The sequence below is a fragment of the Cupressus sempervirens genome, chromosome 11 (genome assembly GCF_028749045.1).
Source record: "Cupressus sempervirens isolate cs-2001-9-10 chromosome 11, ASM2874904v1, whole genome shotgun sequence".
In the NCBI taxonomy this organism is placed as follows: Eukaryota; Viridiplantae; Streptophyta; class Pinopsida; order Cupressales; family Cupressaceae; genus Cupressus; species Cupressus sempervirens.
In genome coordinates this window covers 616171707-616194933 of record NC_143128.1, presented here as the reverse complement: position 1 = coordinate 616194933, position 23227 = coordinate 616171707, and the positions used below count along the sequence as shown (strand labels likewise).

General features: G+C 35.9%; 3 protein-coding genes across 5 annotated transcripts in view; 1 reads left to right on the top strand and 2 right to left on the bottom strand.

Annotated features, from left to right (window-relative positions):
- Positions 1-23227, top strand: part of LOC149531199 (alpha-1,3-mannosyl-glycoprotein 2-beta-N-acetylglucosaminyltransferase-like) — a 196165-nt gene that overhangs the window by 4002 nt on the left and 168936 nt on the right. The gene's annotated exons all lie outside the window — the stretch shown is intronic.
- LOC149531201 (uncharacterized) lies at positions 16633-17502 on the bottom strand. The gene is made up of 2 exons (XM_089809270.1): positions 17267-17502; positions 16633-17159 (listed from the first exon to the last, which is right to left on the bottom strand). Exons 1-2 carry the CDS (start codon positions 17345-17347, stop codon positions 16773-16775), a joined length of 468 nt encoding a protein of 155 aa, XP_089665396.1. The 5' UTR covers positions 17348-17502; the 3' UTR covers positions 16633-16772.
- LOC149531200 (uncharacterized) lies at positions 17633-19621 on the bottom strand. Its single transcript, XM_089809269.1, has 2 exons — positions 17874-19621; positions 17633-17762 (listed from the first exon to the last, which is right to left on the bottom strand). Exon 1 carries the CDS (start codon positions 19436-19438, stop codon positions 18281-18283), a length of 1158 nt encoding a protein of 385 aa, XP_089665395.1. The 5' UTR covers positions 19439-19621; the 3' UTR covers positions 17633-17762; positions 17874-18280.

Sequence of the window (23227 nt, the reverse complement as noted above, 5' to 3'; positions counted from 1 at the left end):
AGGTTTGAAAAGCTCTACATTATTTAATCTTGACATTATTTTCCTCGTTTATTCATGAGCAACAATGGACAATAGAATAATCACTAACAAGTGTAGATACAAGAACAACCAATACAATAAAGAGTTGTGATAACAAAAATAAGGAAGGACAACTTTCACCTTCAAACAAGCAAAAAACAATAGAATAAAGAGTTGTGGTAGGTGGGTGGGTGGCTATGCTATATGTTTGGCTGATCAAGGGGCAAGTGCTAGGTAGATGTGGTACAAAAACACAACTAAAGATGTTTAAGTGGCTGTGCTATAAGTTTGCATGATTGGACTTTGCTTGAGGTAAAGTATCCATAAAACAATAATTGAAAAAAGTTAAGTGGCCAATGCAAGTGAGTTATGCGATATTAAGTTGAAACCTTGCAAATGCATTTAGAATCGCACAACTTAAGAAATACTATTAAATTCTAAGATCATGTCTGCAAATGTAATTATATTGCCATTGTTATTGATATGTTCTAAATGCAGATTTGGATCTCACATAAGTATGAGAGGAGGAGACATGTCTCCAAGGTTTAAATATCATTAGTTAGTGTAAAATAATATAAATAACCATATGTGTAATATATATATATATATATATATATATAAAGTAATATTTATATTATCATCAATAATGAAACTCATGATCATATCAATTTGGCTGTAACTACAAACTTAATACTCCCTCTTAGTTAGGAAGGATTGATATAAAACATATTATGTTCTTGAGTATGTGAAAAGATATCATCTCAGTATGATATTTCTAAAATGACATATTTAAGGATATGAACATAACTCCGTCAACACACACATATTATATATGGAATTTGCTACAATTCGTAACGAGGCTAAATTTCTCAACACTTCTTTTAGCATAGAGGGAAATTAAGAATTTTCTATAATATTAAATATAAGTTTAAACACCACCTTAAGTGAGGTTTATAATAAATTTAAGTTATGGTGTTTGGCAAGATTCAGCCCGAAGAACCATAACAACTTTCATGGTGTCCGGCAAAATCTGGCCCGAAGAACCATGATAAGTTGGTTATCAAGGTGTCCGACAAAATTCGGCCCGAAGAACCAAGATAACATTTTCTCCGACACATTTTGGTGTTAGGAGATAGGTCTATTATTGATAGGATTGTCACCATACAATAGTTACCTTATGTTTGTTATCATAACTTTTGGCACACCGGTACAACAACTTAATGTAGTCTGTTATGATAACAGGTCCAGTTATTGATAAGATCGTCACATTTTTTTTTGTATTAACATAGTTCAATCAACTTGGTTACATCATAGATCTTTTAAAACATTGAGCATTTTACAAAATATTTTCAAAATATGCTCAGCGGGTGATATATGTTTATTGCCTATACAACAACTAGGAATGAAATAGATTCATTACAATCCTGCAAGACCTTTTAACTGCTTACACCACCTACTATCAGAACCAAGTTTTATAATATAGTTAATACAAAAAAAACTGAATACCAAGCTTGGCCAACCATCCGAACATCAAAAAATAACCTAACTTCTAGGCTAACCACTCTGTCCATTTGCAACATGATCATGAGAAGTGTAGTTTCCACCTTTAGCTCTATCACCAATACTAAGTTCTTGATAAAATGGTTCAGATTATCCATCTCCCTTTGCTTGAGCATATCCTTGTGTATCTCAAGATATTGACAAGACACAATATCATCTTTGTGAATCAGGATTTGTCCCTCCCGCATCAACATCATAAACCTGTCTTTGGAGATTTCCAAAGAAGTAGCAACCTGTGACATAATATGAAAGTGTATGAGTTTACAACCAAACTCAGTAAGTTGTCTCCTTCTCTTTTGAAAAATCTCTGCATTTCTCTCCTTCCAAAGAAACCAAAGAACTTCACAAGTAAAGACAAACCAAAAACTGCTCATTTTCAAATCAAAATCATACACAAAAGCAGCAAGCACTTCACTCCAAGAAAGACTTGGCCTGCTATTCCAAACAATGGGTGACCTAAAGAAAATAGCCCAGACACCCTTTACAAAGGCACAGTAAAAAAAAGGTGTTCAAAGGTCTCATGGACCGAACAAACACCACACAAAATAGGACAACCTTGACTGTTAGGCAAAGTATTATCCACAACAAGTTTCTTCAAAAACAATAACCATCTAAAGCAAGATTTCTTAGGCTCACACTGAGAATGCCAAAATAAATAATAAATAAAAGGCCATCTATCAGCCGAAACCCCCAGCGCCTAGCCAAGTTTGACCTTGTCAAAAATAGAGCAATCCTCTTTAAGCATTCTGTAAATATGCCTAGATGAAACGTTAAAGAAATGATTGCCATCTTTCCATCTGATATTTTGCACAAACTGATTTGAATTCATAATATGTCCAGGAAAGACATTTCCTAAAGCTTTAACAATGATGGAATAAGTCTTCTTTTGAGAATTAGGAATGTTGAACTTACCAGCAATCTCATTCTACAACACTAACGTATTGTCAACCAAAATATTACCAACAGTAGAAATGCCATATCTGTTCTAGTTTTTTGTAGAACAACTCTGTGTCAATGCAAGAGGTTTACCATTAGCTTCAACACCGCACCAAATAGATCTATCCAAAACAAAGTCCTTAGGAGGGCCACCAACTGCATCCCTGAATGGAGTAAGTTTCCTAACCTGAGCCCATGCCTTCCACAAAGACTGGAAAACTTTAGATCTAAACACTGCTAACTCAAAGTTCCCAAACACTTTGTCACAAATTTGGACATTTTGCCATCCCTTTTTTTTGTAGTAGATATAGAAATATTATTCCTAATTAAAACCTTCCATGGTTCATCCCCATTGAGAGCTTGAATGATCCACTTAGAAGCCAATGCCATACCCTGATCTTACAAATCAATTATCCCTAAACCACCCTTGTCTTTGGGTAAACAACAAAACTCCCATTTAACACAGTGTCTTTTTTAATTCCCTAAGCCATTAGACCACAAAAAATCCCTCATAATTCTTTCTAGACTGCTGCTTTGATATTTGGAAAATAACCAAGTTGAAGAGAAATATATGTGATGAGCAGATAACACTTTCTGAACCACTTGGACTCAACCTGTTAGAGATAATAAATGTGTTTGCCACTTCAAATATTTGTTCTCCACTCTGGAAAAGAGCCACATCCACATATCCTTAGTAGAAGGTTCAATGGAAAATGGGATACCAAGATACCTAACAATTTCATTAGGTCCCATCCATTGCCATCTTGTAATGACCCCGTTTTTGGCTAGTCTGTGCGGTTGATAGAGTTAGCTCATCATAGCGACCCTTGTGAACTGACAGGGCGTTTTGGTGTTCTCAATTATGGATTTACTATTTTTAGTAAGTCTATTTTAGTAGTTGCTATCCTTGGCAATGTAGGGGGTGGCTTGGCAGTTGGTCGTCACTTGCAGTTGATCAAGCTAATAATTGTATGAGCTTTTATTTATCCATTATTCATTGAGTTGTATTATTATAATGATGACTTTTAGAGATATTTCTAAAAAGCAAGTTGGAAAGTTTCTAGTGTTGAGTTCTTTTGGGAAACTTCCACGTTTTCTGAAGTAGAGTTTTATGGAAACTTTTATCAACGAAAGCTTATAAATGGGAGCTCATTTCATTGGGAAAGACACGCTTGAATATATATTTGATTTTGTGCCTTTGTGGCTCTTTTTGGGTTCTGAACTGTATGCCCTTGCTGATGTATAAGGGTTGTAAATTCTGGGAATTGCATTTGCAATTTAGCTGCTGAGGTATAGCTAAAATTCCCTAACTTCTCTACTGTTCATCACTGTAGTTGAGAAGTGTTTTCAATCACTGCTGAGGTATAGTGATTCATTTGTATTCTGAATATTGGTTGTGTCTTCTCTACTGTTTCAGACTATGCCTGAGAAGAGAATTGGTAATTCTGCATGTGCTCATTTTTGGAGTTCAAGGATAAGGGTTTGGCATTATATAATTCTGAATTCAAAACACATGCGATACATCCCAAGTATATCGTCTTGCATTATAAAATTATTTCTGGCCTGCATATCCATGTGGAAGTTACTGCTGTGCATGTAACGTGGATTTGGAATTAAGATTTGCAAGCATACATTACCTTTGAACAGTCTGGGAGAGCCTGCGTGTGGAAGAAATGAGGCTGCGATTCCAAATTTGGAATGCATAGTCCACCATTAGCTGTGTCTACCAACTAAGCACATTCACATGGCCACAAATATCAATCGCAGGTCATATTAATACCCATGGAAAGCATCAGAAGTTGGTGTCTTTTGCAACAGGGTTGACGTGAGGTTACCAGCAGATAAGCAGGCTGCGTTTGGAGCAGCAAAAACCTTTCCTGGCACTTCACGTGGGTGGAATCTATATACCAGGTTCTACTTTTAGTGCAACGTATTGTATTCAAATTACATATCTTGCAGCGCATTCGATATATATATATATATATATTTTTCAGCTGGAGACTGCTGGGAAAATTGTTTAGTATGTTTGATTTCAATATTACTTTGCAGCATTAATAAAATATGCAGTTCAGTGGTTAGTTTGAATTATTAATTTCAGAATCATTCAAGCATTTCTTTCAAATGCATTTATATCACGAACACTAACAAATCAAGACAACATACAAATTCAAGACATCATTATCAATTTGGAAACAAAGGACAAAGAACTCTTGCAAAGTGTTTGACAAAATGCCTAACTTCTGAATTTGTCAAGAAATTGGAATTGCTCAAGTTATAGCCAGGTGAGGATTTTTACCCATCCCTTATTCCCCACCCAAGCTGGAGGTGACACTGACCATCCAATAATGGATGATTTGTGGGGAGCCACTTTGGCCCCAGATATGAAGCAAAAAATCTGTAGTCTATGGAACATATTATCAAAATTAACTTCATCCAAACCTATGAACAGGGCAATATCATCAGCCAATTGAGCATTAAGCAAAACCTCTTGATTGGGCAAGGTAATACCCCTGATAGGAGGTTCTAATTGAGAAGCTCTGAGAATATAAAATAGTGCATCAGCAACAATTACAAACGAGGGAGCAATTGGACATCCTTGCCTTATAGATCTTTGAAGAATAATCTTATCAGTTAATTCTCCATTAACATCTATAATTGTAGAGGAATCATTAAGTAATATTCTAATCCATTTACAAAAACCACTAGGGAATCCAAAAGGTTGCAGCATCCCCATTACAAAAGGCTACTCTACTCTGTCATAAGCCTTTTCAAAATCTAACAGAACTACTGCTGCATCCTGCCCATCATGTTTAGCCTAGTGCATTGCTTCCCAACTAGTGATGAGATTTTCCAAGATAAACTGTCCTTTGATAAAACCAGTTTGTGTAGGAGAAATAGACTCATTAAGGAGCCCCCCAAGTCCTCTTGGTCAAGATTTTAGCAATAATTTTGTATGACAGATTTAATAAGGTTATAGGTCTCCAATTCTTAACCTCTGATTTATCCCCACCTTTTGGTAACAGTTTAATAACCCCTTTATTAATGTCAGCTCCAAGTGAGCCAATCTGGTAGGCACTCTCATACAACTCCATCAATTCAGAACCAATCCACTCAATATTATGCTTATAAAATTCAGCAGGGATACCATCAGGCCCAGGAGCCTTATCATTAGCTAGGGAAAGAATAGTATCCTTAATCTCCTCCAAAGTGATGAATGTATCCAGTTCCATAGCATCCTTATTACTAATCTTTTTTGGAATAAGCTTAAGACAATTGTCTAGCTCCTGCTTCTTAGTATCATTGAATTCTGAAGTAAAAAGATCTTTATAAAAACTATAAAAAGCCTCCTTAATGCAGCTAGGATCATTATTTGGATTGCCATTGACTTTAACAGACTCAATCATCTCCTTCTTATGTTTAGACTTGATGATATTAAGAAAATATTTAGAACCTTTATCACCTTCCTTCATCCAATTCATCCTAGCTCGGATTTGCTGCCCTCTAATCTTATACTGCTGAATCTTTCTAAGATGGGCTTTAGTCGTGTTACATCCCAATTTTCGACCCAATTTAAAATGTTCATATAGCCGTTGAGGTTCACATGAAGTTAGTTGACAATTAAATTTGTTATAATCTTGCGAAATGGTAAGATGGTTAGTCATTAAAATTTCATATGAAGATAACATGCTAGATGATTATTTATCATGAATTCATGGAATTGAAAAGGCGGTTAGCTGTTATGATTATTTATAATTAATAACTTGTTATGGTAATATGATTTAACTGCAGAGAATTTCCTTGTAGGGAGCATATCGAAGGGGTGAAAGCATTGTTAGATAGAATTGGGTACAGGAGCATCACCATCAGTGGGAAAATCGGTATGAATCATGAATCACTATGGTTGAAGACCTAACGACTGCATAACAGGATACACACATTAGACATGCATGAGCTATTAAATAAACATTTAAAACATTAATTATTTTAATTAAAAATAATGCGTGCCTCAAATGGTTTTTGATTGACTTTTCCACCACATCATTATAATGTATACCTATGTACGTACACAGATATAGGAATAAAGTGACACCCTAATATTATTTTTATAAATAATATGATGCCACCTCATAAGTATATTTGCATGCAAGTAGCTAGATATAAATTATAATTATCCTCGATTTAAAAACTACCAATCTTTTTCCATATTTAGTCGTTTCTTCTTGCTAATACCAAAATGAACATTTGGCATATTTTATTGGCAATCAAGAATCAAGTCTCTTCTTGGTAGATTACGGCTTCTTGGAAACCAAAGAGACTTCCGAATACCTCTTATATTATGGAGCCAAGTGAGTCGGAAGACAATATAACTCATCACCCGACTTCTTTTTATTGCATTCGAATTCTTCTCCATACCATCCAACTTCCTCTTTTTGGCACTTGTCTTCTTCCTATATTATGGATACCTCTGCAGATACAGTACGATATCTTTGAAATTTACCATTGTTATACATTGTATATTTCATCCACGAATTGCCATTGATGATTTACTGAAGATGTGATTGTTAATCACACTAGAGTTGCATTTCTTCCATGAAGGGTGGGGCTGATTAATAGCGTCCAACAAGACACCATTCTAATACCAGATTTAACCAGGTTATGTGGTGTTTATATTCCAAGCATTGCGATATGTTTTATTATCAGATATTGTTGCATTCCAATTTACTATAACAGTAAGATATAGTCTTGTATCATGATGCAAATCATCTTGCTTAAATATCGTCGGTTAGACCTTCTCTAAGATAGAGCTGTTTATGATAAATAAAAGCCAAGTATCCATGACGTTATTATATTTTATTTATGCCATTGAAAGTCAGAATCAAATGATATTTATTCTTCAAGTCTTAAAGTTACATTGCTCAAATCATAGAATGTGATAAGTTAGAAACATATAATATTCTTATATCAGTTGAGGATCAACAGTAAGAGCTGGTTGCTTTGAGATTATATCAGTTGAGGATCAACAGTAAGAGCTGGTTGCTTTGAGATTCAAACACCTGGGGCTCACTTGGCTGTGTAGCCAAGGAAGAGGTGAAGAGGTGAGATAGAAATCTGCATTAACAAGAAATGAAAATCAGACACGACATAACAATTTTAAATTATTTGAAAAAGGAAAATCATTTAATAGTTCATGCATGTTTATTGTTCCTCTATTGTCAAGTCGAGTGGTGTGATTAAGTACCAGGAATGCTCAGTGGTTGACAAGGTGTTCCATGTCTATTCCTGGTAGGCAGGGCCTTTCTAGTTAGAAAAAGTGTGGGAATAGGTTTAAGGTCCGTGGTTGGGTGGTTAAGCCCTTGACAATGTTTCCCCTCTCCACGAGATGTTAGGACGTGCATCAGATAAAGATAAGTTGAGCATTCAAATATTTATTGGTAACAGGTATTTTTACTTTTATGATATTTATACAAGTAGAAGATATGATGGATTAATTTGTATCATTGAATTTAGTTATTTTCTTTAATGAAAGCAACCTTTCTTGTCAATGTGATTGGTAACCATTTAGATTGGTTGACCTTCCAACTGAATATGGAATATATCTATAGGATTGTTATTTCACTCTTTCATTTATAAGAATAATGATCATGAGCATATCTTCTAATCTTATGTTATTGCCACAGTTAGCAATAGGAAGAAAATGAATGAAACAGAGGTATTTGACGCCCCAAATGATATAGTGGTAGCTGATGTCCTAAATGATACAGTGGTATCTGACTCTCCAAATGATACAGTGGTATCCGATGATCAAGTGGTAATAGATGCCCTAATTGATACAGTGGTATGTGATGCCCTAAATGATCCAATGATAATAGACGCCCTAATTGATACAGTGGTATGTGATGCCCTAAATGATCCAATGGTAATCGATGCCCTAATTGATATGGTGGTATTTGATGGTAATTGTCAGTTGATTTTGATATAGTGGTATTGGATGGTAATTGTCATTTGATTCTAAGTGGTATTTGTGGACTAACCTGAGTGTTTGTGGAAGCATCCCTAGATTGATTTCGGTTTCGAATTCTATGGTATGTGGATTTTAATTTCCATAGTAAATTCATTGATGGTGTTTCAATTGCTAGTTACGAAATTTCGTTTAGCTGATTGTAATCGTTAATCTTATTCACTTGAACATAACTGATATAACTGTCTTCCTATGAAAATGAAGTAATAACTGTATTTTTTTGATATGTTAGTTGTTAGTTAACACCCGAGAAAAAGTGGTTGTTACAAGTCCATATAAGTTTCTCCTTTAAATTAGGATCACAACCCTTGCTCTGAAGATCTCTTTCAATGGAATTCAAGGAACTCTGCAAGGCCTCCTCTTCTTCCCCCTGGCTCTAGCTCTTTTCTTACCAATAATTTGATAGACTTTTCTCCGAGAGTCCACCAAATGGCTCCACCTATCCCTAGGATTCAACTCAGAATTACACAATTTACAAAGATAAGTCACCATACGAATGGCCCCATCATCCTCGTTGTTTAATAAAGAAGCGTTGAGTTTAAAACCATTTTTAGATTTCCTAGTGTTATCAAGCCGACTGTCAACAAAAATATTTGCACAAATAGGATGATGATCAGAAAGAGGTGCACGAATCACACTAATAGGATTATGACCACCTTTATTGGCAATTCTAAACACAGAATCCTCCACATAAATCCTATCAAGCCAACAATATACTCTTTGCCTCCCAGATTGATTATTGCACCAAGTGAACCTGATATTAGAGAATCTTTTCTTTTGTAGAGCTATAGGATCAGTAATTCTATATTTCCTCTTGAAGCCACACTAGAAGAAGAACTCATTACCTTTCTAACAATGTGCAGAGCCTCCACTTTTATCTTCCTTATTCTCTATCATATTAAAGTCCCCAATAAAAATCCAGTGAACTTTAGGTAGATTACAGGTTAACCATTCCCATAATGCAACACGCTCTCTGTAGTCATTAGGGGCATAAATGTTACATATCCCAATAAGTCTTTCATCCTGTTTAAACAACACCCACATAGCTCTGTGACATGGAGATAACCCATTCTCAGCAATCTTGTCAACCCAATGTGGGCCGACCATGATAACTAACCCACCTTTGCCTTTGGGATGATTAGAGTAAAAACTAGTAGATTGATCCCAAATAAATTTCAATATGCTATGGGCTTGAAACCCGACAATCTTAATTTACTATAAATAGATAATATCTTTAAGTTTAGATTGTTACACCACTTTCTAACCAAGTATTTCTTGTTAGACATCTCTAGACCACGCACATTCCAACTATGTAAATGCATCATTTATGATGCAGAGATTTAGGTTTATTATTATACAATCTGTTAAAACAATTGGGCATCTCATTACCACTCTTTCTATTTTCATTGGAAATAGACTGTCTTTCCACCATTTTTCTCTTATTTTTTGCATTCGTATTAATAACATCTGTAAATGGTTCTTCCTCCATAACAACATCTAAGTTACCACCATAGAATTTAGGGCTCCGGCTAGGCTCTTATCCCCATTCAGGGATCCATTTGCGCTCTTCCTAACACCCTCAGCTCTGGCGTTAATGGTATTAAGAGCTAATGGTTGAGCATTCAATTTAGGGGAAATAACACAAACCTCTACACTTCCACTATTAATAACCTGTTGTGAGGTTTTCACACCATCGCCTCAAAATTTTGGGGAACCCCCCTTTTTTTGATCACCTCGGCAAATTTTTGGATTGTCCAACAATTTTGAGTTTTGAAAATTTCACTCCTTGGCACCTTCAGGACAAATGTGGGGAGACTTAGCTATTTTCACTCGGCTTCGCTTGATTTTCCAGGGCAACCAATTTCATCCTTAGGCCGAACAAAATTTTAAAGAGCAATATTTGGTAGGATAAAATTGTAAATTTGTACTTAGACGTTTTCCTTTGAAAATCCGGATATAATTGTGTAAATTTGAATAATCTTTCAAAAGAGAAAAAAATTGTTAGACTTAAGTTTTGGAAAATCTCAAATTTTTCTTTGGTGAAAATTTTAATTTTGTTGAAATGAGGCTAAATTGCAAAAATCGATTTTTGGCTCTAGAAGAAATTTTATTTTATTTTTGTCAAAAAAAAATTATTTTGGCATAACAAAATTGATTTGGGAAAAAATTGCAAAAAATTGGCTTTAATAGATTAAAATTGCCTTGAAATTTTTTTGCCTTTAATGAAATTGGTAATTTAATATTGAAAAATGGCTTTTGGTTAGCCAAAATCCAATTTTAATGATGTATTAATTACTAAATCCTCATTAAATGGAAATATTTAACATCTCCAAGGCACCATTTAATTTCCTTTTGCAATTTAGAATTAATTGGCAATTTTAAAAGGCAATTTTCATTTTAGCAAAATTAATATTTAGCTAAGTATTTAATTGCGGGCCATAATTTTTGCATTAATTATTGTTTTTTCTTGCTCCTAGGGTCCAAGTCGGCCAGCTTGGAGGAAATTAGAAAGTTGGATATAAGAGGAGGCCTCTCTCCCATTTTCTCCTCACTTCTCACTTCTCCTTCTCAAGGCGTTGGTGATTTTGCAAGAGCAGATCTGCACTCTTCTTGTTTGGCAAATTTTGTGGAGGGCGAAATTTGTGGAAGCCGAAATTTGTGGGGGCCCGAATTTGTGGAAGGCGAAATTTGTGGAAGCCAAACTTTGTGGGGGCCGGAATTTGTGGGAGATAAAATTTTGATTTTTGCAAGAGGCTGCAATTTTTGCCCTAGGTTGGGTAATTTTATTTGGAGGTGAATTGCATGATAAATTTATGATTTGCAAGGGAATCGAAGTTCTTAAGGTCAAGTCCTAATTCTGAAAAGTCGCTGTAAGATTATTAGTTAAGGTGAATTTTCATCATTTAGAGTTGCAAGGGGTCCTTAAGCTCCTCCTTTCGGTCTAGTCTTAGGATTGCTTCCCTTGGTTTTACTTGCCTTCTGGTCCACCACTCTACCCTCCTGTAATAGGGCGACGAGCATGGAGGATGTTAGTATAAGTAAGAATCCCAAGCGGACAAGACTAAGAAAGACAAAGAGGATATGATGCCCAAAACACCTTTCTCGAAAATGAAGAGAATAACCGACACCAATATCGGTACAGTGGACATGATATGGATGAAGGAAAGACTGAAGGAAGGACAATCCCCCTTGGCAAAGAGGATATCAATGAGACAGGTTTTGGATCGAGGTTGGATGAGTTGGGAAAGGTTGCTATCAAGAAAAAGCATTTGGGCACCCTTTCCTCTCTGTGTGTTTTTATTGGAATGTGAAGGAATACGAGAAGAATCATGAAAAGATACTACAAGCAACAAGCTACATGGTGAAGTCAGTGGAACTCAGGGCGAAGCACACACCTTGTCCTTCTATGGAAAAGAAGTTAATGAAAGGCTAGCTAAGTTCATTGCCTTAGCTAAGAAAATGAAAGAAAAGGGAAGATTTATATTAGAAGATCATTTGATGTAAGCCCAAGTGGCAATTTCCCTTTCTTCTAGGATAGGACAAGTGTTTATTTTTGATTGGCCACCATTTTGGTGCTTTCTCATTGGTTGCCACTTTTAGACTTTTTTCATTGGTCCATTGATGAGGTGGTAGCTTCTCATTGGCCGATGGGGTGGCAACCCTAATTAGGGTTTTGAGGATCCAATCTGGATCGTTGATCTCGTTTTGATCTCCATCGTCCGTTGTATCTTTGGCCCCTATAAAAGGCCATTTGCTCTCATTTGTAAAGTGTTGGAGAAATTGTTGCAAAGATAATACCAAAATTACTCTCTTCTTCATTGTTGTGATTTGCATGTTGAGTAAGAACATTTGGTGTTATTGCATGTTTTCTACTTCCACATAGTTAGATTTCTTTCAAGTTGTTGAAGTAAATTTCATTTCAAGTTGTTTGAGTTGTTTAAGTGAAAGTAAAGTAGGTGGATAGTTGTATGGTAGGATTGGTAAATGTTTGATAGGGGTCAATACTAGGCCACTAGCATCCTAGCGGCTGGTTGGGAAGCTTTGTGTGGTAAACTAGTTTATTATTCTTTCGAATTATTGCACCTGTGGAAGTGAGGTCGCTGGTCAGCTCTCATTAGGTTCGATCCCCGTCCATTTGCTAACCTTCCATTCATAGGAGTAGGAGTAGAATAGTGAGTAGCTGGGTAATCAAAGTTTAGAGAGAAGGAAGCTAGAGGAATAAGTTAAGTATTAGAACACATCCATTCACCTTCCACCACCATCACTTTCCCATCAACATCATCATCAGCAGACACACCCTCCATTATCACTACCATCAACATTATCTGCCACCTGCACATTTTACAAACTGAGCCGACATCACCTTCATTCCACCAAAGTCCAAGTCATCCTTAAATGAATAGCGTAAGGCCACCTACGTGATTACCAGCAAATCACATCGATAAAACTGAGCGAGTATTCAACGGTGTAAGGAACATTGGAGCTATTGCTTATGTCTTCATGAGTAATAACTTTTCAAGAGAGGATTTGCATGTTTGATATCCCATATTGAATATTCAAATCCTAATATGTTATGTAAGTGATACAAAACTCGCATCAACATAACTGAAGGAGATATCAACTGACAAGAAGTTAGGGCTCCGGAAGCCAAAAGACCCAGGGCAGGCACAACCTCAAAATCAGTTTCAAACAACGAATTATCCAAATTGTAAAGTTTACCAACATCTGCGGCCTCAGAACCTACCTCACTGACTGACACAACTTTAGAAGCATTAACAGATTCAACATTAATATCAGTCCTAATAACCTCCACTGAATCATTACCAATATTTACATCTTTTTAAGAATTATCTTGTTTATCACCATTTTTAGGGTTAGCTTTAGCCAAAGACTCAAATCTAGGATCTTTCAAATTAACAAGGGTTGGACAATCCTTCTTCGTATGGCCATTCAGTTTACAGTGAAAACATGAACTGAAGTTCCCTAGTAAAGAGATTTCCCACAAAAAAATTTCCCCTTCTAAATTCATTGAGATAAAATTTGGGAATTCAATATCGGGCGCTAGGGCAAGCAATATTCTAGCATTTAGATGAGGTAATGTGTATCTTGTGTTCTCAACCTGAAGAACAGATCCTAAAGGCTGAACAATCTGTGGGATAAACAGCCAGAATTCAGGCTGCAAATTCTTAATCTTAACCCATCTAGGAGGAGAACGAGCAACTACTCGCTCGAATTGACCCAAAGCCAACCATGGATAAGCCCTAAATAGCAGCCTACCAACATTCCAGTAATTTTTCTTCAAAGCTCTCTCCTACATTCCACGTGTCTTAAGAAAAACAACAAAAAGTCCTTTTTGGATCATTCTACAAAAACTAACTTGAATCCCCAGTTTCCTACCCCAAATATTAGCAATCTAGTCATCAAAAAATTTACGAGAAGAGAGTCTTTATCAACACAAACAAAGAAAATGACAATGTCCTTCAATCTTTTCTGCTCCTCCCTAATAGCAACAACCATATCTTCGTTAGGAGATAAAGACAAAGTTTTGAAGTCATTAGGGACAAACTTACTAGTTCCAGCATTGTCTTGGACTCCATCCTCGGCTGATGCTCCTTCACATCTACCTCCATAGGTTGTGGGTATCTGCCGACTTCTCTAAATATTCCATTAAAAGCAGTCGAAGGTGGACATTCGGGCTTAGATTGCTCAGACAAAACTTCTTTATACGATGACCGAGAAATCCCATCACCCTTCTACATGTTTTCATGGCAATTATTACTCAAACAATCCATATCCGCAGAAACCCCTCCATCATTAGAAGGGCCTCCATCCTTGGACATAGGCGAGCCAGGCTGGGAGTCGGAAGGACTCGGCTCCGACGACATCATAAAAGAAACCCTATGCAAACACACTCAAAGCTTAATCACACAAACCACACATAGACACAAAAGGAAAGTAAACAAAAATGATTGCTACGCCAAAGCACAAAAAGGAAAGTACGCCATGTAAAGGAAGGAGAGGAGGCCACGAAGCCTCCACTGCATCCAAAGAGGCTGTGTAGTTACAGAGCTTCGTCGCTTTCACCCAAATCTAACTTCGAAATGTATAAGATCGTCACCTTTCAATAACTCCCCTCTAAATATATATATCAATGAAAGATCGTCACCTTTCATGACATAATCACAACATCATCATGTAGTAACTCACATGATATCCACCATGAACCAAGTTAGAGGGTGGACCCACCATAGCTGCTACTAGAGGGTGGAACAAAATGTTTTCACCTCATACTTCTCTCTCATAGAGGAGAGCGCATTATAAAGACTTTCTCTTAGAACTTCTTCTCATGGAGAAGATATCATCCACAAAGGATTGCATGTCAAAATTTCTCCCTTCGAACATCAATCTTGGGAAGTCAAGTCCTCTAGTCACTTTCTCTGAAACTCTCTTCACCCAAGGATGTTTGTTGAACTCACTCTAAATCTGATATGAATTTTTTGATTTTCTGGTGCTAAGTCATCACTTCCTCATGATATACGTAGGAGTAGGTCCATGAACATCATTTAGTCATCTACCTGTATTTCTAGACTCCCTCTGAGTATCAATCTTCTAAGCTCTTGTGTTGCCTTCGAAGAATTGTCATACTCCCTCTTAATGTAGAAGAATCTCATAATCTCAATCAAAGATGAGATCCTTATTTTATCCATCTTGATCATTAGGTTCTTTGGAGCTGCTATCAGTAGGTTGAGTTTGCACAATATCTGGTAGCATGTGTAAAGTAATAACTTTCTTTTCCTAAGAACATTTTCAAATATAAAGGAAAAGATCAAGGCAAATAACCTTTATAGTATGTATAGAAATTACAAATAAGAGAGAGATAAATGTCAAAAATAAGAATACTTATCTGCACATGAAGATTCAGAATTTTCTTCCTAAATTATCTGAGAATGGAACAACTCCCCTCTAAAAGTGGGAATGGAACATCGACTAGTATTCCCCCACGATGTAAAATTTTCATTTATTCTTTGAACAATTTTGTATCAAATATGATAACTCCTTTCTAGGTTCTAACTTGCTCTTTTATTCTATTGAAAGTCCAAACATTCATTTAGCTTAACAGTAGAAGTGAACACAAACTTGTCCACAATTCGCCAATATCTTGATTATGATTGTGCCACTTGAATGACTTTACAACTCATATGTCAAGTTTCATTTATCAAAGAGAGACTCGTAGATGGTTCATTTGAAGTCAACACTTTCTTATGATATACACAAGGGGTGGGCCCATTCGCATAGTTGCATGAATTACAATCCTCTTGATTGTTACAATTTATCGATCACTGAAGATTCCATCACAACATGGTTTACTCCCTTCGATTCAATATGATCGAGATCACTGAAGGTTGACGAAACCATATCCTGTATTTGCTCCCTCTCTTTCAAGGTTGCAGCTGATGAAATGTCAAATGTCTAGCTCCCTCTTAATCTCAATCTCCCCTTTTTTTTCTACAAGAACATTCTCGAAGGAAAAGATCAAGGTACATAGCTCGATAGTGCATATAGAAAAATAAGAATGTTAATAATTTAACTCATGTCTTTTACTAACAATAACAATATAACATCTCTCTTTATTTTCAATAATAGAATAAAGATAACACAATACTTAATTTCTATATATGACTTCCCCTAAGGTGACATTCTCCTTGAAGTTCAATATTTATAAATATATTTAAATTTCATTTCATTTCATTTATGTTTCAATAACAATATTAAAAAAACTCACAGCAATACTAATAACTTGTATTGATTAATATATTTTATATAACAAAACATAATATTAAGTTATTAAATACCCTTAGTTGCCGATTTGTGACACCAATCCGATTCGGGCACGTGAATCGGATCCGTGGATTCGGGATTTTTTTTTTTCCCAATTATGATTCGTGGAGGATTCGTGCATATATATATACTAAAAAATAAGAGAAATATACATAATTCTAAAACTAAATCATTTCATAGTATGAATCTATGATTCTAGTATGCATCTATGAATCTAGTATACTTGATCAATGACATTGATAATTAATCTATTTTCACGATTATAAAGAAAATCAACACATTCACATTGAATTACTGAAAGTGAAAGTTTGTAACATTCAAAATATAGATTATTAAACTTAAAGTTTATAACATGATTTACTCATAAAAGAGTCAAGAGTCAACACTAAAGTTTTTTTATTTAATCATCAAATGGATTTTCAAGAAAATCCGCATCAGAGGGGTACTGGTGAGCTGCAAGTGCTGCATCTGTATCAGTAGAGGAACCCAAACCACTAGTAGTAGAGGGGATTGTTAACTCATAATCCTCCTCCTCATCATCCACATCAATCAAAGTGGATCTAGCAAGATCCCGGATGGTCATATCTAAATCAGGAGTCTCGGGTGCTACATCCCAAAGCTTTTCGGGCCCCTTCTTGTACTTAGGGTCCTTCCGTGACAACAAGCGCAAATTGTTGTGAATGAACACAAGGTCTTCTGATTTTTTTGGAGCCAACTGGTTGCGTTTGATTGAGTGGATAAAGGAGTAAGTACTCCAATTCCGCTCAGCGGCAGAAGAGCTGGCAACCTAAAGAGAAATTAAAAATTATCAATACAACAATCAAGATAAATAAATTAAATAATAAATTCAAGGAATTGAGAATGTTAACCTTAAGCTTAATTTTACAAACTTACTTGGGATAGGACCTTTATGGCAAGAGGTTGGAGGTACGTGAAGGCTTGCCCATGAAGGTACCACCATTTGATGGCACCCATCCTGCTTTGGTCTGCTATGGCAATAGGGTCGAAATCCTCACCTGAGTTGAAAGCAGCAAATTCACTCCTCACAATTGCCCCAATCTCTGGATCTTGGAATATCTTAGCTAGTGCCCTCTTATACCCATCTGCAACCTCTGCATCTCTAAATGGTGGCACTCTACTTGGAATGCGAAGTACATCTGCACTATAGTACCTGGGGATAACAAAAGACAATTGAACACTATCAAATATCAATAGCACAAACATTGGATAAAATAAGCACAAACATTTGATAAGAACGACAGTACCTCGGGGATAGAGCATATGCAAGGAGGTGCAAAGGTGTGGTCATCTTGTTCCATCGATGATGAACAATTTTTTCCACCTTCTTGTAAAGGGTGTCCTCAGGATCATTCTCCCTCCTCTGTATGACCTAAGATATGAAATATGAATAATAATTATAATTATTGAATATGTCAATTTAAACTTTAGAATCTAGATATCTCTCAAATAAAAAATTGTTGTAAAAGAGCGTAAAGCTTACCATTTTAATTTTTTCCAGCATACTATCCATGGAATCATAAATATCCCCAAGGCATGGCTCATCACTATCTGCGAAGCGAAGCATTGCCATTATTGGATCGGTGATTTCCAACACATAACTCACAAGACCCCACCAATCCTCATCTAGTATCATTCTTCTCACATTTAAAGCCCTTGCTGTATTGGAATTCTTCCAAATGCCCCGTTGGGGGCTAATGACCATATGCTTCAATGCTTCTTTTACCTTCACAAGTCGTCTCAAGACGATTGTGTGAGAGGCAAAGCGGGTTTCAGCAACCTAAGAACATGTTAAACTCAAGTTAGTAAAACATTTAAAAATTAAAACATGTTAATGTAAACAACAACAAAAATTAATAATTGTGGAATCCAATAATATTCAATTATATATTAAATATAAAAATTTACCTTCAATAACTCCAAGTCCAAGAAACTCCTAAAAATTGCTTGTGACATGTGGTGATTTGTCACAAACATTTGAATCTCTTCAGCTTCCTCATATATCCTTTTCACCCAATCTATTTCGGTGCCAATTGCTTTCATCACTAAATTGAGAGAGTGGATGGTGCATGGTGTCCAAAAGATATGATCATATCTAGACTCTACAATTATCCCTGCAGCCCTGCAAACTTTTGCATTGTCCGTGACCACTTGGACAACATTATCAGGACCCACTGACTCTATGGCATCAATGAGAATGCATGAAATAAATTCTGCATCTTTCACTTGCCCTTCACAATCAACTGCCTTCAAGAACATTGCCCCCTTAGGGCATACAACAATAACATTGATCAATGGACGGTTTCTACAATCTTTCCAACCATCCGAAATAATAGACACACCCGATTGAACCCAAAAATCTCTTATTGGTTGAAGTTGAGCCTCTACATTTCTCCTCTCATCATGTAATATGGTAGTGCGCAACTTCTCATAACCAGGCGGTTTGTAACCATGGGGTGCATCATTTATTGCTTCCACCATCTCCCTAAAATAAGGTGATCTAGCAAAATTAAATGAAACACCATTTGCAATTAAACAACGTCCAATTTTGTGATCAACAATGTCTCTTTTTTCAATTTGGAATGCCCTATCTAGTGGGCCTCTCTTGCGGGTGAGTGGAGATGGGTCTTCATCTTCATCATTTGTAGTTGGCATAGGCAAAAAAGGATGTGTTCTTGTGTTTGTTTGATCAGATGATGGTGTTGGTATATTTGTTTTTTTGGAAGCACCACGTTTTGCTTTTGCAACTGCTCTATCAGCATCATCTTGCTCTTTTGCTAATGCTGCTATTTGTGCAGCTGGTAATCCCTTCTTATCACTACCTTGACACATGTGAATTCCTTCACCCGCAGGGCTCAAAAAATGTAGTTTCACTCGGGAATAGGAGCTTCTGTGTTGTATGTTGCAAAAATTACATTTCCATATGTATGCTCCACCCCCAGGACATTGTGCAACTCTTGTTGTGTGTCTCCATAAAGGAGACCCCTTATCAATTTTGAAGCTTGGTGATGCAGCCCCACCCCCACCCACTGAGCCTTGACTACTCATTGTTCTATTCTTGCAATCTAGAAAAAAAAAAGTGAAAGAAAACCATGCTTCACACTTGCACAAAAACTTGAAAATTTGGAAAACTAAAAATAAATCAATAATCTATGAAAGAATTCAAGAATATGGTTGAAATGCATACCTTAAACACTTCTTGCAAGGTATTTGAAGCTCCACAACCGATCTCCTTCGAATCCAAGCACTTCACTTCAAACTAGCAAGTATGAGAGAGCAAAATGAGAGAGCAAAATAGAGAGCAAATGAACTTGCATTGTGATTTAGAGGGTCGTTTTTAGGGTTTAGGGCCTTTAGGGCAAAAAAAAACATTAAAAAATGATAATGGGCCCACGTTTTTGCAAGTTCCGGCTGTCATTGCCGCGGATTCACGCGGATCCGCTCGTGGATCCTCGAGGGTCCGGGCAGGATTCGTAATCCTGCCTGTGGATCCGTAAGGATCCGCGGGCCGTAGATCCTTACGGATCCACAGGCAGGATTACGAATCCTGCCTGGATCCTCACGGATCCATACGTGGATCCGGATCCGAATCGGACCTGAGTCCGGATCCAGCCATTCCCAGGCGAATCCGGTAACTAAGTAAATATCATTCTTCAATTAAGATATTCTCCTTATAAGTTCTCATTTATAAACTAGATATAACGAAGTTCTCTTTTATAAATTAAGCTATGTAACACATAACTAATGATAACTATACTTACCAATGTGATGTGCCAAGTCAAATCGATGTGTTCTATTGCTCAAAAATTTGATCGTCTACCTTTGATGGCATCCACACAATGATCATAATTTCCATTTACTATTGAATGGACCCACATATAACTGGTGGTCACGTAGTCATTATTTCCAATCATTGTAGCAGACACCATTCTTTGTTCGTATTTCTACAATCATTCTTTCATACTCGGTGATGTTGATTATGAACTCATGTATTTCATAAGACAACCACCTAATATGATAAGGTTGATTTTCATCTTAATAATCCTCGTCTTATTCATTGATGTAGATCAATGAGAAGTAGACTAGCGTCCTTAAAGGCCCCGACCAATATCCATACTCTCATAACTATTTTGTATGGTGTGATTTGTATTCAATGAATGATTCTACACAGATTAGTCACAGTTAGCATCGATTATATCTAAGCCCAGTAGCGATCCTTGTTGACACGTCGACTTCTATTCACTCGCTATTAAAGAGTGCAATCAAACACGCCAATGACTACTGGCAACATTGCATCAGATTGGATCTGGTAGTGAGCTCTTGACATATACACAAGCATCCAATCTACTCCCCCAATGATCGACATTACGTGTCTTCAAATTGCAACTCCTCTTCTAACCAAGTCGCACCACTTTGAATAGTAAGAGGCATTGATCCACATTGGTGATTAATTAACATTGCCTATGATTTATGTAGATAATGTTTCTGATATTATCTATATTCCCAAAGGATGGATTCCGAATTGCTATTATAAGCTAAGAATTAATTGAGTGTCATCTGTTCAATCTACTTTGTCTCTACTCTAGTTTACTCTTCGAGTATAAATTTGGTGTTGTATGAATCCATTTGATTGGGTCACCATCATTAACTATAATCATAAAAGATGAACAATGGTATACTTATACATTGCTACGTATATCTGATGCTTGTATATTAAGTGATAGACTATATTTTAATTAGCATTCAATCTCTCTGAATTTTCTGGTTCATATTTTTCACCGCTAATAACGTTCACTTAATTAAGTAATCTATTTTTTTATTTTTTATTTTTTCGTCCTGGTAGTGGTAGTGCCTGATCTTGATATATATGTTAACTTGCAACAATAATTTTACTATTGTGCCACGTATGTTCTTTCGTCCCTTTTCATCAAAGGTGTTGACTTTGAAATAGAGTTATATACTTGTAACTTTGTGTTTAATGGTCTATAAGTTGTGCCTCTAAAAACCATATCTAAGAGTTGAATACCTCTTTTGAAAAATGGAAATATGCAAAGGATCTTGAACAATGAATAAATGTTAGTGATTAGTCAAGTAATAATTCCCTCTAATGGACTCCATCTCAATTAATCGCTCTTGTTGAATATCCGCTTGAACTCCTTATCTTTTAATCGTGAGTTTGCACAGCTTAACTCTGGAAGGGAGAGATTTGAAACTTGGATTAAGATGTGAATGTAACACATGCCATGGATGTTGGGCGGGCAACTGTAGTTCCTATAGAGGTAGCCACAAACTGCTCTCTTCCATACTCTTGGAATTGTTATTATCTTGTTTTTCTTACAGGTTCGAATCCACAGGATAATTTATTTAGGTTCAGTAGAAAGATAAATCAACTTAGGTATGATGCTTTGTTTTAAATTCTTCATCTTACATTTGCAGTTTGGCTTTGATACCATGTTAAATTCTAAGATCGTGTCTACAAATGTAATTATATTGCCATTGTTATTGATATGTTCCAAATGCAGATTTGGATCTCACATAAGTATGAGAGAAGGAGACATGTCATGTCTCCAAGGTTTAAACATCATTAGTTAGTATAAAATAATATAAATAACCATGTGTAATATATACATTTCTATATATATTTAATATAATATATGTAATATATCTATTATATATTATATATTATATATATAATATATGTATATAAAGTAATATTTATATTATTGTCAATAATGGAACTCATGATCATATCAATCTTACTGTAACTATAAACTTAACAGATACCACCCAACATTTGATGCCTTAAGTCACAATCCAACAACAGGATGAGAAAAATTGATAATAGACCCATGTTAAGTGACAATACGTGTCAAATTACATGACAAAAGGTGAGCAATAGGGTTCAGGAAGGTGAATTGGATTACTAGATTGTGTGTTAAGCTATGCAAACAATAAATTATGACCACCTTATGTCAATCAGCCTTGATTTAAAGCATGTCTTGTTAGTTGCACAACAATTCATTTGTACACATTAGTTGTAGAAGAGAATACTACTATGATCCACCAAATCTTTAGCATGAGGAACATAGGGGAAAGGGGGACATTATTTGTAATTGGATTGTTTTGAGGTCATTTTAGGGGATAAATATTTTAAAAACAATGATTTAAAAAAAATATTTCGAACATTCAAATATTCCCTTAGAACATTGATAAGGCATTTATCATATAGTTTTTAAATTCTTAATATACAATATTAGAGTTGAATTGAGAGTTGAGCAAATTAACAAATGCGTACATTGTATAAAATTAAAAAATACAACAAAATTCCCAAAACATGGAAGTTTAACTATGAAAAGAAAACATGGGAAGGATAATGATGCCCCTAATAGGCATCTACTAACATTGCATCAAAATCGAAGTTTGACTCTAATTCATTGCCACTTTGAGGGATTGCCTTTTTAATGGAGCTCCAACCAATTGCTCCTGTGCCTCCTCGTTAGTCTTGGTGCCCTTGGGGATCTACATGTGACCATATAGCTAGAGTCTATTGATACTTTGAAGATTGACGATCTTGAAGTTGCAAAACACTATGCACAACCACTAGCTTCTTTGCTCGTCTAGAGGTAAGTCTATTCCTATACAGACCAATTCCTCTTTGCAATAGAGGAATTAACAAATTGTGAAAGAAGGTGAATGTCAACCATCCTCAACTTTGGTTTATTTTTGTTGTGCCAAATCCACTATCTAATAGGATTAGTTTGAGCTAATGTAGCTCTATCTATTTTTTTTGGTTTGCTAAATGTTAGACTGCAAAAGTTAGAAAAGGCAAGTCATTTT